Source organism: Strigops habroptila, chromosome 8, assembly GCF_004027225.2.
Source record: "Strigops habroptila isolate Jane chromosome 8, bStrHab1.2.pri, whole genome shotgun sequence".
Lineage (NCBI taxonomy): Eukaryota > Metazoa > Chordata > Aves > Psittaciformes > Psittacidae > Strigops > Strigops habroptila.
In genome coordinates, this window is record NC_044284.2 from 9,751,055 (window position 1) to 9,766,867 (window position 15,813).

The window sequence follows — 15,813 nt, forward strand, 5'->3', positions numbered from 1 at the left end:
GCTCCTGGGCAGAAGCTGTGATTCACAGAGCCACTGCAGCACTGAGCAACGGCACAGCTGGGTTGTACATCTGCAGGGTGCTCATCTTCCACCTCTGCAAGTCTATGCGTAAGATGGCCAGATATATATTGGCCTTAACATGTCTCCAGCACGATGGCATGAAAGTGCCTGAACAGAACTAAATCCTGGACATGAACAGCCCAGCCCCAGTGCTAGCACCTCTTCATCTAAAGGCTCTTAGTCTTGGCTAGAACGTCAGTCCCTGCTGCTCGCCTCTCTGTGTATTATTTTTGCTGTAGTTCCCTCCTCCACCATGAAAGCTGGAGACTCAGAGCAGCTGGCCAAGAACCAGGAACATCTTTCCTGAGCAGCTTTGCAAAATCCTGTTCTGTTTCTTCATGAGAATTGCACACCAAAATCTTCCAGCTCCTATTAGACATCCATTGGATTGCATTAATGTACATGGGCACATCAATCTGGTTTAGTGCACATGCCTCTCTGCCTGCCGCAGGGACTACGTCCCTCAGACAAGTTTTATTGTAATGCTCATCATTTCCGGACAGACGTCAGAAAGGACAGGAAGGATGGCTCTGTGGGCATGACCTTCCCCTGGGATTAAGGAGAACAATGACAGATCCAAGAGATGATCCAGGAAAAATCCGAGGAACAATCCAAGACCAGCGAGTGTCAGGAACCCACAGTGACATTTCATATAAAATAGTTGGGATGATGCCAATCACACCTCATCATCATACATCTTCCTTTATACATAGAGTTAGGCTGTCTGCCACTGCAGATCTGCACTCTCTGGTTATGGCTATTAGAAATGCCCTCCAGATCAGAGCACATAAGGTGGCCTGAGTTTCAGATGAACCAAGACCTGCAGCAGCTGCAGAGAGATGTGCTCCTAGTCTCTAGAGGAGCATCGCTGCCGCTGAGACAGTGGCCCTACAGATGCAGTGCAGGCAGAAGGGTGTAGACACATGTGAGATGGCTGAACATAAACCAGCTTGAGTCCAGAGGAAGGACAACAGATTATTCAGCCCTGCATCTGATACAATATACTTCTGCAAACAGTCTCAATGTATTCCCTCAGGTGAGCTAAACAGATGCTCCAGATGCAGTACCACACCAGGGCCATGAGGACTTGCTGCCTCGAGGTCTTGCCAGCCCAGGTCTCTCTATGCCCTGCTCCATTTTATTGCATGACATGCTGTAATCCCCCTGCCTGCACTGTGTATATCCAGTCCAGAGGAATTATCAGGAGTCAGTATCACCAAGTCACATCATAGGTTTCTTACCAGCATCCTCCTCTGGTTCATCTGCAGCCTCCTCCTCTTCCCGCAGCACTGGATATTTGAGGTGCCATACCAGACCCATGTTCTCCTTCTTGTAAAATTCTATCAGTTCCTCCAAGTTCTCAAAATACTTCACAGGAACACCCTCTGATGCCTGAAACAAAACACAGAGGCTGTCATGGTATGGGACTTCCTACCACAGAAACAACGCTCCTCACAGAAGGAAAAACAAAGTCATAGAGAAAACCCAACTACTGCTGCAGTCAGCCAGCCCAGCTCCCAGTGCCCATCTGACCACAGGCTCTGTGCAGGACTCCTGCAGTACAAACAGATATACACACACACACAGAGTCAGCAAAAATGGCAACCTCAAAGATTCACTGAAGCCAAATGGAAGAGCTCTCTTGTTGGATTCAGTGTGCTTGGCTTCAAAGCAAAGGAAGACTTCAAAAACAAAGAATTCTCCTGGATCAGTTTTTGCATTCCCTCTTTTAATGAGCACAAAACCCCTGGACTATGTTATATTTTGTGGTATCCAAGAATAATTTTTGTGTAAAACTGTCAGATAAATATGTCTAAAGCTGGATATTAGCATCCTTTCCAGGATTCAAAGGCTCAGAACTAGGCTCAAGTGAAACAAGCTAGCAAGGTACTGTCACTGCGAAAGCTGAGGCTCCGGATGCAGCCAGGACTGTGAATGCATCAGGCATGACACTGAGCTTGCCAGCTGAATTTTAACTGTGACTAAACCTGATTCTGGCACAGCCCTGGCCACTAATCTCAATAAATGGATACTTGCAGAGGGCAAACACAGGGATAAAGTTTATAGAGGTCTTCAGAAGTAAAGCTTTAGAGCAGTTATATCTATGCATTGGTGCGAATGGTAAACCTGCTGGATTCACGAGGCAGGAAGAGGCTGCCATCCACGCAGCCCTGCCCCACTGCTGCAACCAAGGGCCCTACCAAAGACAGGTAAATGATTTGTCATGGCTCAGCACAGACCTCCCGGCCAAAACAAAGAGCTCTGCATTACCTCCAGAACTGCACTTAAGTACTGCCCAAACCCACACGAACATGTGACCAAAGCTCTGATTACTCTTCCCAGGGCATGCTCTTCCCACTGGTGTGCTGTCTTTGTGGATGCAAGGTTTTCCCAGAGAAACCCACCCAACAAAACCAACACGCAGCAAAACATAAAGGACCCAAGGCAGAACAGTGCAGAGTAGATGCTTCCCAGCCCCACAAAACTGTTGCTCTTGACTTAAAAGATTAACACTGGGAGCTCTTCACAACCCAGGACAGAGCAGCAGTGGGCAATCAAAAGGAAGACCTGATGACCCTAATGGCAGGCTTGACTTGCACTCTTTTACATGCATAAAGATAGATTTTGCACAGGAAATACTGTTAGCTAATAACAACAATTGATCATTTATAATAATTAATTATAATTTAATATATAATATACATTATATATAATAATATTATATAATTATTACATTATATAATATATAATTATATATTATATAATTATTATATAACTGTTATGCAATGTTATAATTTAATATATAATTAATAATACATAATAATTGATTAAGAATTAATAATTTAATAACTAATTAAAGCTTTGCCTTCAATTTGAATTAACTTGTTACACAGCCACACTTTAGATATTCTGCCTCTGACTGACAGGCAGGATATTTTAATTTCTTTCTGAATTGCAATTATTGGCTGTAAAAATTAACATACACAAAGTTTTAACACAAGTTTGAACAAGCTCATTTATATGCTATTTGTGTTTGTCCAGTTTCTTATTATCTGTGAATATTTTGTGTTTAAAAGGCAAATGTAGCAAACCCAAGAGCATTACTCGTGGTGAGCACACCACCGAAAAGAATCCTCAGTGAGTCCTAGCAACAAGAAGATTTCCTTTTAATTCTTCCTAAAGAATAAAATCTCTGGCCAGAAATTAGGACACTGCTTTCAATACTGAACTGCATTTGAACCTTCAGTGCCCTCAGGGCTGGCATCAGAAATACCTTTCATTTTTAACTACACCTACATGTCTTGAAAGGCACATTTTCATAACAAATGTGTGTGATGTTCCTGAGAGCTCTGCCTGTACAGGTTCCTTTTCTGTCTCCTGGGTGTTCCTGCATTCATCAAGATCTATTATTCTTGTACACTGGAAAATGTTGCATTCAGCACAAAGGCAATGCTTGGGCAAACACTGCATTATAGTTTTGTGAGGCCAGAGGTCTTGAAATAAATTGCTGCTTAAAACTTCACATTACCATAACAGCATAGGCCAGATCCTGCTTTGCTAGAGCAGCACAACCTTAGCAAAATCGGAATGCCTTATGATTTACACCAACTAATGCAAATAGTGTCTTGGTTCTCCCAGGCTCTTCTGCTTTTTGATGCCGACAGTGAAGGCTGGGAATCAGGGAAAACCGTTGAGGAAAATGTATTCAGCTCTAACCCATCATAGGAAAGGATCCTGAAGTCATAGTGCGGCACTGGGACAGACCTGGAATAGTCTAAACCAGCTGCTTCTGTGTTTCTCTGCTCATATTCCCTGCAGTACCCTTCTCTGCTCCAAAATCCCCGTTTTTGTGACTATTACGCAGCTGCGACCAGAAGTCCCCCCGGCAGCCCAGAGTGCACTGTTAGCAGCACTGATTGCAGCTTGGCAGCACACTCAGCCTTCGTTCCCAGCCCGTGGCAGTGTTATCACACTTCATCCTCTGGATTTAACCTGCCTGGGCTGCCTTCTTCCCACCACCTACAGCACCCATAGATGGACTGAAGCTCATGGGAGACAGCGCTTCTGATGGTTTGCTTTGCCCTAAGCTATCCCAAAGGACACCTGGAAAAAGGCATCAGCCCCATCAGAGTGCACACTGCAACCTGAAAACACATCAAGGGTAAATACAATGGTCAGGGTTTGCCATCTGCATCTTTGTAGGAGGAAAACTTTGCCATCAGTGCTCTCCCACCTCTTGCATTACTGCAGTCTACCCTGCTCCTCCTCTTTCCAAAGCTGTCTTCACACTCCTACTTCACTTTCCAAAGACCACACTGTCTTCCCGCTCTCCCATATCTCCCTGACTGATGGCTGTCCCTGCAGCTCCCCCATCCCACCCCTGCACAACATCGCTCTCACCCTCAGTGCCCAAACACTGTCTTCTCAGCCTTGCTCTGCCTCTCAGCTCCTGCTCTCCCAGGGCACCTGCAAGAAGATGGACTGTCCTGCACAGCTCTTTTAAGGCCAAATGGAGCCTTGATGTAAGTGGGAGGAAAGGCTGAATTAGCACTTTTTGCTGCCAAGGATAGTTCAGTCTCTAAAACCGGGCTGGTCTCTGTGGTAACCAGAAGAAGGAGCATTTTGCAACAGGCCTCCTTCCTCATTGCACCACATTCAAGAGCTGACCGGAGCCTGTGGTCCAGCTCAAATTCCCCCGCGTGGCCATAAGCCCAGCTCATGTGCAGGGTAGCTGGATGAATGTGCAGAGCAGCCCCACTGTGATGCCTCCTTTCTACCCTGGTAGTTTCCCACCAGCTCCAGCCACCTTCCTTGAATGCCACCATCTCCTCTCTCAAGGATAACTGGTATTCGTGGCCATGCAGAGGAGCTGGGCTTTGCATGCATCCAGATCCAGCCGCTCAGTCCTCAAAGAGAGGCAGTCTGCATTCCTCCAGCAACCCACCTTCCCCAAGTCCAGCCAGGATAAAAAGGACCAACTCCCCATAACACACAGTAAAAATAAAATACAGCACTTTAATATTTTAAGACAAAATTCAGCAGGGAGCTGAGCACGTGTCCCAAGCAGCTGCACAGAGACAGCGAGAGCCGCAATAAAGAAACAGGGAACCAGCTGTGGCCAAGCACAGAGGGAAGGATGGGGACTCTCAAACCTGCTCAGCACCCGCTCATGGTGTGGGAGCTTGAGGGCCCTCCCCTACACCACGAAAGCCACAGCAAGCACTGCCTTGCTGCACATCAGCTTTGCCATCACCAGAGTCTGAAAGCAAAGATCACTGCACTATTCTCACTCGTTTTCTTTTTTATTATAATTGTTATTATTTGCAAGGACCTCAAGAGGAAGCGTGCGGGAAGGGCTGTGCCCCTCCAGCACAAAGCAGTGCCCAACAACTCTCTGTGCCTGTTTGCCTGCACTAGGGAATGAGCTCCTCTTTGTTCAAGGCACCCCCCAAATTTCCCTGCTCCCTCCAACAGAGCAGGGCGCACTGCTTTGCGCTGCCTCCCTCTGCACAGAGGCACAGCAACTACTATATGTTGGTTGAACTGTGAGAGAGAACAGTAAAAGCAAGACCTTGCCACAGCACTTGCTTCTGCCCTTGGGGAAAGGATGAGAACAAAGCCTGCGTGACAGACGTTAGTCATGTTGTTTGACACAACTGCAAGGTGCTTGGATACCACCAGTGCCATGTGAGCCCCCCCAGATCCAACAGCTCATAACTTTGCTACCAGCCACAGCACAGTATAACTATCCCCCAGGCTGCCATGTGCTCCCAGCTTAGCACTGCTCGGGATTGCAGGGATGATGCCTGTGTAGCATCATTTAACACAGAAAACCTGATTCACTAATGCTGTAGCTAGCGCTCATGCCTAGATGACCTACCTGAAGGCTGGTCAAACAATTTGCACTGCCAGCAAGCAAGGAAAGCAGCACGTAGCTGGGACATACGCTTTCTTCACACTTGAACTTGTGGCAAAGATTTATAGGTTGGGAAGGAAAAGCAGTGATGGGTAGTTACATACTGGCACTGAGTTGCTCCACACCTGGTTACAGAGCGCATTAGCGAGAACTGGACTGATGGTGCTCTCTGAATAGATGTCCTCAAGACAACCACAGTGGATGACAGAAGCGAGGCAAAACGGAGCCTAAACGTGATGCCAACTTGCTCTGGTTTTTGAGGGAGCAGACGCAGAACACGGCACTGCAAACAAAACCAAGCGGAGCAAGCTGGAGCCACCCGAGCAGAGCGCAACAATGAAATCCACTTCCCGCCCCCTTCCCGCTGTCGTTTAGTAACTATTTCCTCGGGGTTATCACAGGATAGATCTCATTTTAATTGCCAAGGGAATTGTTTCAAGTCATCAGAAACGTTGATGGCAAGTGTCATCTCCACGGCAACACACCACATCCTCAGACCTGTGCTCACACTGCTCACAGGACATTGGTATGGCATGGAGGGCAGGCTCTCCTTCCATGGCACCACTGCTGGTACCTCAGCTTTGTGCTGCTCACAGCCATGACATACGGGAAGGAAACACCTAGTGAACATATGCAGTATAGGGAACAGCCTGTAAAACAGCAGAACTGCACAAAGGAATCTGGATAATAATGAATCAGAGGCTGTGTAGCAATTTTACAGTGGGAAACTGCATTAGAAAAAGCCTGTCTAAGATCTATCAGCAGGAGTGTCATATGAGATGCAGGAAGAAACTCTTCTGCTGTACTTGGTACCATAAGGCCTTAGATGGAGTGTTGTGTCCAGCCTAAGGCACCACTTTTTACAGAACATGTAAAAATACCATAGAGAGTCCCAAGGGAAAAATATAGGTATGCTGAAAAGTTGGAAAATGTGATCTACAAGGACAGCTCAGAAGCTAGGGACTGGTTCGGTCTGGAGACTTGTAAAACTGGTACAGTCTTACAAGTTTTTAATTCTCTTATAAAGATGATGGCAACCAGCAGTGTGGGAAGTCCCTCAAGGATAGCAGATGTGGCTGGCTTACTTTGCAGTAGAGGAGGTTTACATTAGATCTCAAGGAACCTTGCCAGGCAGAGACAGCAAAGTCAGGCTACACAAGGAGAGTGTGTGCCCATGTCTCTGGAAGCGTCGCGGTGCTGAATACCCTACCCAGGCATTTCTCCCAACTAGCTGATCCTGCTTCAGCCTGCAAACAGGGCAAACACTGGGCTCAGGGACCTCACAAGGCCTCACTGCTGCCCCTAAGGAAGCCCTCTGCAAATCTGTGTGCTGCCTCTTTGCCCAGATCCTGCTGTATCCTTGAAGGAGACTGCTGAAACTGAACATGACCATGCTTGTCATGACCAGCCCAGACATTTCAACTGCATCACAAACCATGGACTCTCAGATCTTCTACTTCTGACTCCAGCCCTTTTGGCTGGAAACGTCCTTTCCCACAGGATGTCCTGGTGTCTCCTGTGCTCCAGAAACCACCCTCAATTCTGCAGGTCTTTCCAGTTATCAATTTCCCTTCCATCTTCTGTACACTCACTGTACAATGGTTTAACACAACTAGCTACAACTTGATCCTGCCTTCATGCTGAATAGACTTCTGGGTTCTTCGTGTCATGAAAACAAGTATGACTAAAGCCTTTAATCACTAATCTTCCGTTAAATCTTACAATGCCCTTTCCAAATTCACCCATCTAAACTTTTCAAGAGGTTTTTGTATGTCTGAGATGATAAATTTTTCCTTTACATCTGGTGTAAAAAGGCCACCAGGACACAGCCTAAGTCTCCTCTACTTCATTATCTCCAGGCAATGCCCTCTGGCCAAGAGAAAACCTTGATGAAGATGCTCCAAATATGGGTTTGCTGAGAAGCAGTTCTAAACATAACTTTAAAAGAAGTTGCAATTGGAGTATAAAGACATAAAATCAAAAGAGATTTGAAAGATGTAAAGCCTACAGTAGGCCAGGCAAGGAAGTGGTTAACTTGGGATTCATTACAACAATTGTATAAATAGATGGCACAGGAAGTCTGGGGCCCTCAGAAGGAAGAGGAAGTGTTTTCCTTTCCTGAGCCAAGGTGCAAGGAGGAACTAGGAAACTGGTCATCTGGTTATATTGCTTAAGGCCAATCTTTTCTAACCAGAGTGCCTTAAAACAGGTATTTAAACCCATATATAGGCATTTCAGTAACAGTCAATGAGTTTTCAAAGTTATGAAATCTTTGCAATACCCACCAGCTTAAATGGAGCTGAAAATCAGGTCATTCTACTTTGGTGTGAAAGCCTGACAGGAACTTTTTTCCTTTCAGATTTGAAAAAAAGAATTTCTAAGGCTTCCCAGTTTGGAAGAAAGTTGTCTTCAAGACTGTCTTCTAGCTAGGAAGTCTGGGTGGCATTTTTAAATCTACTTTTGGCTCTCATGTAGGCAAGCTCTTATATTTCACTACAGAGCTGAATGTAAGAGCCAAGAATCATAGAATACCAAGTTGGAAGGGACCTCGAGGACCACCTGGTCCAACCTTTCTAGGCAAGCATGACCTAGTCTGTATGTCCTGGTAAACTATTTTTTCAGGTCTTTTAAAGCAACCTGGTCATGTTTCAGCTTCGTTTTGTTAGAAAACATTCCTTTTTTTCAGATCAAATCTTGTGCAAAGGAATTTCAGGAGCATTTAACAGAAACGGGATCATAGACAGGAATCGCAGCTGGGAGAATCAGCCATTTCCCAAAATATAAGCCACCCAGGAACATACTCTATTTTCAATAAAACACCCAGGGCTGGGGAGAAATAGGGCTGACTGTAAGTACGAAAGGAGAGGAGTAAGTGTGTGACTAAGGAAAAGGGGGATCCTGTGACATGAAGGGAAAGGAATGGACTTCAGTAAGTGGTTGGAGGTAAAGGAGGTAAAGGAATGGAGTGGTTGGAACCTGCCAGCTGGCAGGGCAATGTGGATGCTGGGTAAAGCTCAGCGGGAGGGTCTCTGGCAGGGGAACTTGAGCAGGAGGGAAGAGGCAGGGGAGGAATCCAGAGAACCTGGGTGGCCAGAGCAGCACCTCCTCGCCTTGAAGAAATCATATGAATTTTCAGGAGAATGGTACAGTGTAAGTGCAGCTGTAAATTATATAATTTGAATAATGCTGAACAGAATGGAACGTGAATAGTCCCTGTCTCCTCTGAGATGATGGTGGCTTTCTTGTCTCATTCTGCATACACTTTGGTCCTGATGCTCAAGTTTGTTTATTCTTATCACTTTTGCTACAGTGACCTTTTACTTTTAAGACTTTGGGTGAAAATCATGGAAATCAGAGAGTGCTGGAAAAGAGGGCTTCAGAAATTCTGAAAGAGATTATCCATGGAAGGAAAGAAGGAATTGCAGTTTAACAACAGCTAAGTATGTATTACTTCTAGCTTCTTGCCTCCATTGCTAACTGGGCAGCAGGGCACATCATGACTTCACTTCCAAATTGTCCGGTATAGTGCAAATCTAGATTAAAACACGAACTCCCTCCTTATCCAATATTGGCCAAAATGGCCATCTCACTTTTTCATAACCACAACGTCATAGAAAAGATTTGGAAAGCACGATGCATTTTGCTCATGCTCAGTTTCAAATGCTTAACACATTCTATGTGTGGAATTTGAGCCTAGTTTGAGTTTATCTTAAAAAGACCCTGACTGTCATATCTGCCACTTTTGATCTCTTCTGGCCCTGCAAAAGTTTTCCTCTATGTGATCCCACGCAGGTTTCATTCTGGCAGCCCGAAGATTGGCCATGTTCACAGGTAGGAATTGCTCCCATGGCAGAACTGGGACACTTGCAAATTAAGAGAGTCTGCTGAAGAGAAGGAATCTTGCAAGAAGTTCTCAGTAGAGTATAGCTGGCTGCCAAATTATCATCTCAAGTGTCTTCTGAAAATTCTACATTCTAAAGAAAAACACATCAGAAGTTCTGAAAGGTAAAAGACCTACAGAAGTCTGTTCAACTAGCATTCTCCCACATAAGATAGACAAGACATAGGTCACACAAATAATGTAGTCAGATCCTGCTTAAGGACCCCATTCCACTCTGCTCTGGCACTCCACAATTCACATTAATTGCCAAATATCTAACAAATACAGTTAGATAGAAGACAGTAAGAACACCAAGCAATTATCGAAAGCACCACAACAGGTACTTGAGTTAGTTCTTTGCACTACATAAACCATCCAAACTCCAGCCATCAAAAAAAGATTTTACCAACACAGCATACAATGATCCAACTTGTAGCACCAAGAGAAACCTCCTGAGCAAGGAACCCTTTCAGCATTTCTCCGTGTTAGAATAAAAATGATTTGTATCAACAACAAGCAAACATCAGTACAGTTCCATGACAGAACATGAGGGACTGGTATTAAATTTAGCTACAGGGTGCAAGTCAGATGAGCTGGTGATGAATGAGCAAGGACTGCAGATCCATGGGAATCTGATGCAATTTTTTCTTAGCACTTCTATAGTGTGTGGGTAGAATTTAAGTACAAGTTTTGGAGTACGCTACTTCTAACAACTTTTGGGATTCTATCACAAGATTTGTGCCTTTTGGTTTTCCACTGAAAAGCTTCAGCACTTGAAGTCAAATTAAAATTTCCGTTTTAATTTCTTCATAAAGGATCCATCTCTAGTAATTACCAAGACAAGCTTGAAAACACAGGTCCTGAAGAGCTAGCAAGGCAGCAAATGTAACAGTCATCATTTCTGAAGGCAGCTTATGGAGGTCTTTGTTCTGATTTTGTCATTGCTCACTGCTGACTGTAGCTGAGGTGGGGAAATTATTGCAGGTCACTGATACTTGCTTCTCAGTGGAAATTCCCAAGTGCCCTTCAGCCTCTCCCTCTATAGAAGGCAATAAATATATCCCCAGGAAAGAGTGTGTGGGGTTTGAAGTCCTGCAAGAAAGGTGAGGGCTGCCTACGCTGGCTCTGCCTGCACAGCAGGGCAGGACCCGTCAGCTCACATCACTCCTACACTGCATTCCTGGGGGTTTCCTCTAACCTGTGCAGGCAGACAGTGGAGGATCCACAATCAGCTCCCTGCTTTCCCTGTTGTCTTCTGTGCGGAATGAATCCCAGTTTCAGCAGACACCAAGCACTAAATGTGCATGAATTTTGTAAAATATCCGGTGGAAAAGAGAAAATGTAAGATTAAAGAAGTTATACTTACTGAAGATACACTGCTGAAGCAAAGCCATGCAGGCAGAAGCTCCATGTAAAACAGGTACATGCACCACATTATACCGCATAACTTTCTGGGACCGCATAATTAAAAACCATAAGCAGTGCACAGATAAGGATAAGCACCTTAGTGTTACAATTTCCTGCCTTCGGCCTGCAAAATTTCTCAGCCTTTAAGCTACAGCAGCTGTTTTCTATTTTTCTGACACTAAAGATGACCACTTGTCCTTTCTTTCAAGGGACTGTCCCTTGAATGTTCATTCATTTACTGCATGAGTAAGACAAACCCTTACTAAATTAGAAGTAAGCACTGAGACATGCCTACTAGTTGAACAGATGGAGAATCCAGCCTGAAGAAGCACCACCAGTTAACAAAACTAATACCAAACAAAAAACATCCTTCAAACTCTTTCTTTTTATGTTCTCCCCTGAACTGCGCCTCTGGAATAAAAATAGCAGATGTGATGTCACACATTTTGTGTTAGACTTTGCCCCCTAAAATTGGACTCAACCCAAGTTTTCTGGTTTTGCATGTACAGAGATGTGGCACACAAAGAAGACAAACTTCTGGAAAGGCTACCTAATGCCTCTGTGAAGAACCAGCGCTTGCTGCATGGGGGTTCTGCTGTGTTCCATCCCAAAGAATACTTATGTACTAAGACTTTCAAACAACACATCACTATATCCCTGTCAAGTTTTGGAGAATGAGTCTAATACAGAGCTATCTGGAAATTTTAATTCAGGCTTAACAGCCTTTCTAACATAGAGCTCATAGAGAGCTTTGCTAGACTTTGCCCATGGGGATTGCTGAACCCAGCTGTGCTGTGTGTTATCTTTTAAAATACTGGAAGAGAAAAGCTTTAGAGCCGGGGGATGGAACAGAAGGGAACTAACTTATCCTTTCAGAGGAGAAGAAAGATGGAAAACTCTGACAGAAGTTAAGAAGTGAAGACAAAAGAAGTCAGACAGCAGGGCAAAGACCTGGGAACAATCAAAAGCTGCATTGTGACTTCATTCTCTCAGAGAGACTCTGAAATGACTGAATCTGAGCTATCTTTGCTAAAGGTTGTTTCATTTCCCTAAACCATTTTGTCGTTTGAAATCGGGCCCTGCATGCTTTGCATTTCTGCAGCAATCTGAAAACTAAAGGGTTCTAAATTCCTTTTAAAACTTCATGAGATAGCTTCAACCACCAAAAGGTAAATTTGAAAAGTATGAGTGAGGCAGACTTCATTTACCCAAAATACGTGTAACCAGGACATGTGTAATCAGAACTTTAAATTGAACATGTTGTTATTTAAAGGTGATTGTATCTTTATATTTTGTATTTATATCAGCAATAAGCTGCAGCACATGTAGAGTCTAGCGGTCCCTTGCCTAAGGGTGCACAGCACTCAAGTGAACTGGAGCCTAAGAATTACTTGTGAGCTGCCGGATGAGTTACATCTCTGCACGGGGAGCACAGCCTGCAAAGATACATCAGCAAATCAAGATACATCTCTAAAGAAGAAAAGGCATCACCCTGTCAGTAACAAGTGGAGAAACAGTTTTGTACAGATGGCAATATTTGCCCTAAGACTCACTGTAAACAAATTCAACAGCAGTGTTTGCCAAGACTCCTTCCTATCTTAAATGATCAGGACAAAAAGCCTCATATAGCACCAACAATATATTAGCTTCTCTTTCTTTAAGAAAACAACTCAAGACTTGCCTGAAAATGAGGACTTTTCTCTGTGACCCATCGTGCCTTAATGCACAGAAGCAATAAAACCTAGTGCTTCATTATCACACTGCTGAAAGGGAAACAATCTGTTGTTACCCTGAACATTTTAAATTCAGTTATGAAGCTTCATCAGAAGTCTTTGGAAATATAAAATATAAAAAGGATAAGACAATCAAATGGTTTAAACACTACATGACTGATAATATTAAAGCTAACATCCATTAAATTGCTAAAAAAATTAGAATATTTTCTTGTTGATAATTTTAGCTGTGTAAGTTTTCAGTTTTTTTTCCCCAATTGCCAGAAGAGGTTTAGAATACTTTAGAATTTCAAGAAATGAGAATTATACATTTGGCCTCTCAAGCACCAATTGTAGCTCATTTGAAAAGCCTATTTAAATAAAACAACCCTTCTTACAGTTCTCAATCCATAAGCAGAGGTTACTACTCCTTTCTTTAAAACATGCTCACAGACACAGTTGATTTGGGATGGAAATGTCTGCAGGAGAGTGAGGGAAGAGCAAGAACCTCCTAAAGTCTATTTGCAGCTGGAAGAAGTTTGTGTGTCACTGGAGGCTGAGGCTCCCAGCCACTCATTCCTGTCCCACTCCCAAAGTCCCTGCCCCACTTTTGTGTCAAGAGCAAACTAGATTGTTCATTCACTCCAGCTCTCATAGCAGGAACTGAAAGCTCCAGCAGAGTGGGAAAGAGCTGCTGGGTACATGGTTGTGGTTGGCCAAAGCCTTTCGAAAGGATAATACGGTGAAACAATTACTCTTCTAAAACAGTAATTGTTAAACTGGGTACTGTTTAACAGCCCTAATCTTTATCTTCTGAATCTTAAAGTACTTTGCAGCACCCGAAAGTTGCTTTTGTACATTTGGTGAGGCTTATCTATTTGCAATTTTCAACTGTTTAAGCGTGATGAAGGCTTTATGACATAACACATTTATTGGAGGGCAAACTGTGACAGAAATTGATAACATTCTTTGGCATTTTCACTCATTGGAGTGAAATCCCTTAATAAAGGGATTTTACTTTATGGCATGCTTTAGCTTTCAAATATCTGATTTCATTTTTTGAAGCTTGAAAAACAAAATAATAATATCACTTTAATCTGATCTAAGCCATCTTCTCTGAATTGTGGGGTTTTTTAATATATTTTCAGGAAACTGGAAACATTCTGGAAGGTTTCAAACTAGACAAAAGCTGGATATGGTTTGTTTGTATGAAGAATTTTGCATACAGAGAGATTCAGTAACAGGAATGTGCATGTTTCAGGAAACACCTAGTTCTCTTATTAAATGCTGCTTCTTTCAGTTTTTCAGAACCTGTGAAATGCATTATGCTTATTCCTACCTCAGAAGCAACAGCGGAAAAAAACAATTTCCTTGTACAAACAGATTTGCATAGTTTGTAGAAAGATGAACTGCACAGATTTTGCTAAGCCCTGACTCCAAATTATTTTCAATCCTACACGTAAAGACCTTTACTCTGTAAAGTATTTTACAAACTGATTTAAATCAATATTAACTTATACTGAAAAATACTCATATTGGAGTATCTACCATTTTCAATAATAAAATGAAACTTAATATAATTACGTATTTGGGCATACTAGAAACGTGTTTCCCTAAACCTATTTCAAGTCACTGCTCCTAAATACTACCTGGGTGTGCGCTTGTCCCTTGTTTCTATCCAAGAAAAGTAACCACCCCAATTACACCTCAGCCCTTCAGTCCCAAAGGAGCACCAAAAGCACGGCAAAATTTCTGTGGTAGTAACTAGCTCAGGTGAAATCAGTTCTAGGGGGTGGCTGTCAAATTGGTGTGTCCCAAGACCAACATCCTTCTTGATGGGACACTTGGTTTCCTCCTGCCTTTCAGCACAGAGGAAAGCCAACAGAGCCCAATGCTTCTCGGCTGCAAGGAGACTGTGGATTTCTTCCAGTCTCCATGCAGCCTGCAAAGGGTACCTTGGGCACACACAGGCCTGCCCTGTCCCCACTGGAGACCATGAGGTTTTGATATCAATTTGAGCAAGTACAAAATCTCTACACAGCTGTCTGACAGAAGCTATATGGGACTGCAACGTTGAGAATAGATGAGCGTCACCCAAAAGGTTTTGCTTTGCATTCTCTCCCTCTGAAACCAGCTCAAGTGCAATTTCCTAGTAGAAAGGTTTTAATCAGATATAAATAGATCAGCAAAATCCAAGGCACATTGCAAAATCCTTACTATGGAAAACCTTTTCTTGGCCACACGTGTCACAGCAGCACAGCAAATTGGGATTGCAGTGCAGTATCCAAGAGAACAACAAAAACCTTGCATCCTTCTGCAAAGGGCTCACAAAGGACTTGGTACTGCATGTACCACAGCCAGACAACTGCCGCTGACATTGGTGACAACAGCAGTGACACCAGGAATGCAGGAACTGACCTAAATTCAGGCTCTTATCAGACCACGCCGTCAGGATGCGCAGCCATAGGTCTGTGCTCTGGGAGCAGGTTGCCAGATGAAGCTTCTGCTCCAAGCTCTGCCCTGTGGGACTCATAAGCAGAAGCCAGAATGAATTCCGCTTAGAGGCAGGGACAATCTTGCCAACCAGCTGCTGTAAACAGGCAGCCCTCTCATTGTATGTCTTGCCTGTTCAGGGACAGAGGATTTTGGTCATTCTGGACTCTTTAACCAACCCATACGCAAACAAAGTACAAATCTAGATGCTTTCCCCAAAATGTCTTTCTAGAAGCGTGCTGGAGAGGGAAGGTTTCAGCAGGAAACCCTTTACGCAGTATTTATAGGCTCTCCTACCTTCTGAGAGCACACTGGTAACCTGCAGCTTCACTGTCAGTTGGTAC

General features: G+C 43.8%; 1 protein-coding gene across 3 annotated transcripts in view; it reads right to left on the reverse strand.

Annotated features, from left to right (window-relative positions):
* INPP5D (inositol polyphosphate-5-phosphatase D) overlaps positions 1–15,813 on the reverse strand; it is a 56,053-nt gene that overhangs the window by 26,365 nt on the left and 13,875 nt on the right. For all 3 annotated transcript variants that reach the window (XM_030495957.1, XM_030495956.1, XM_030495958.1), the window contains exon 4: positions 1,302–1,452. In XM_030495957.1, the coding sequence (XP_030351817.1) occupies positions 1,302–1,452 (151 nt within the window). The remainder of the gene's footprint in view (positions 1–1,301; positions 1,453–15,813) is intronic.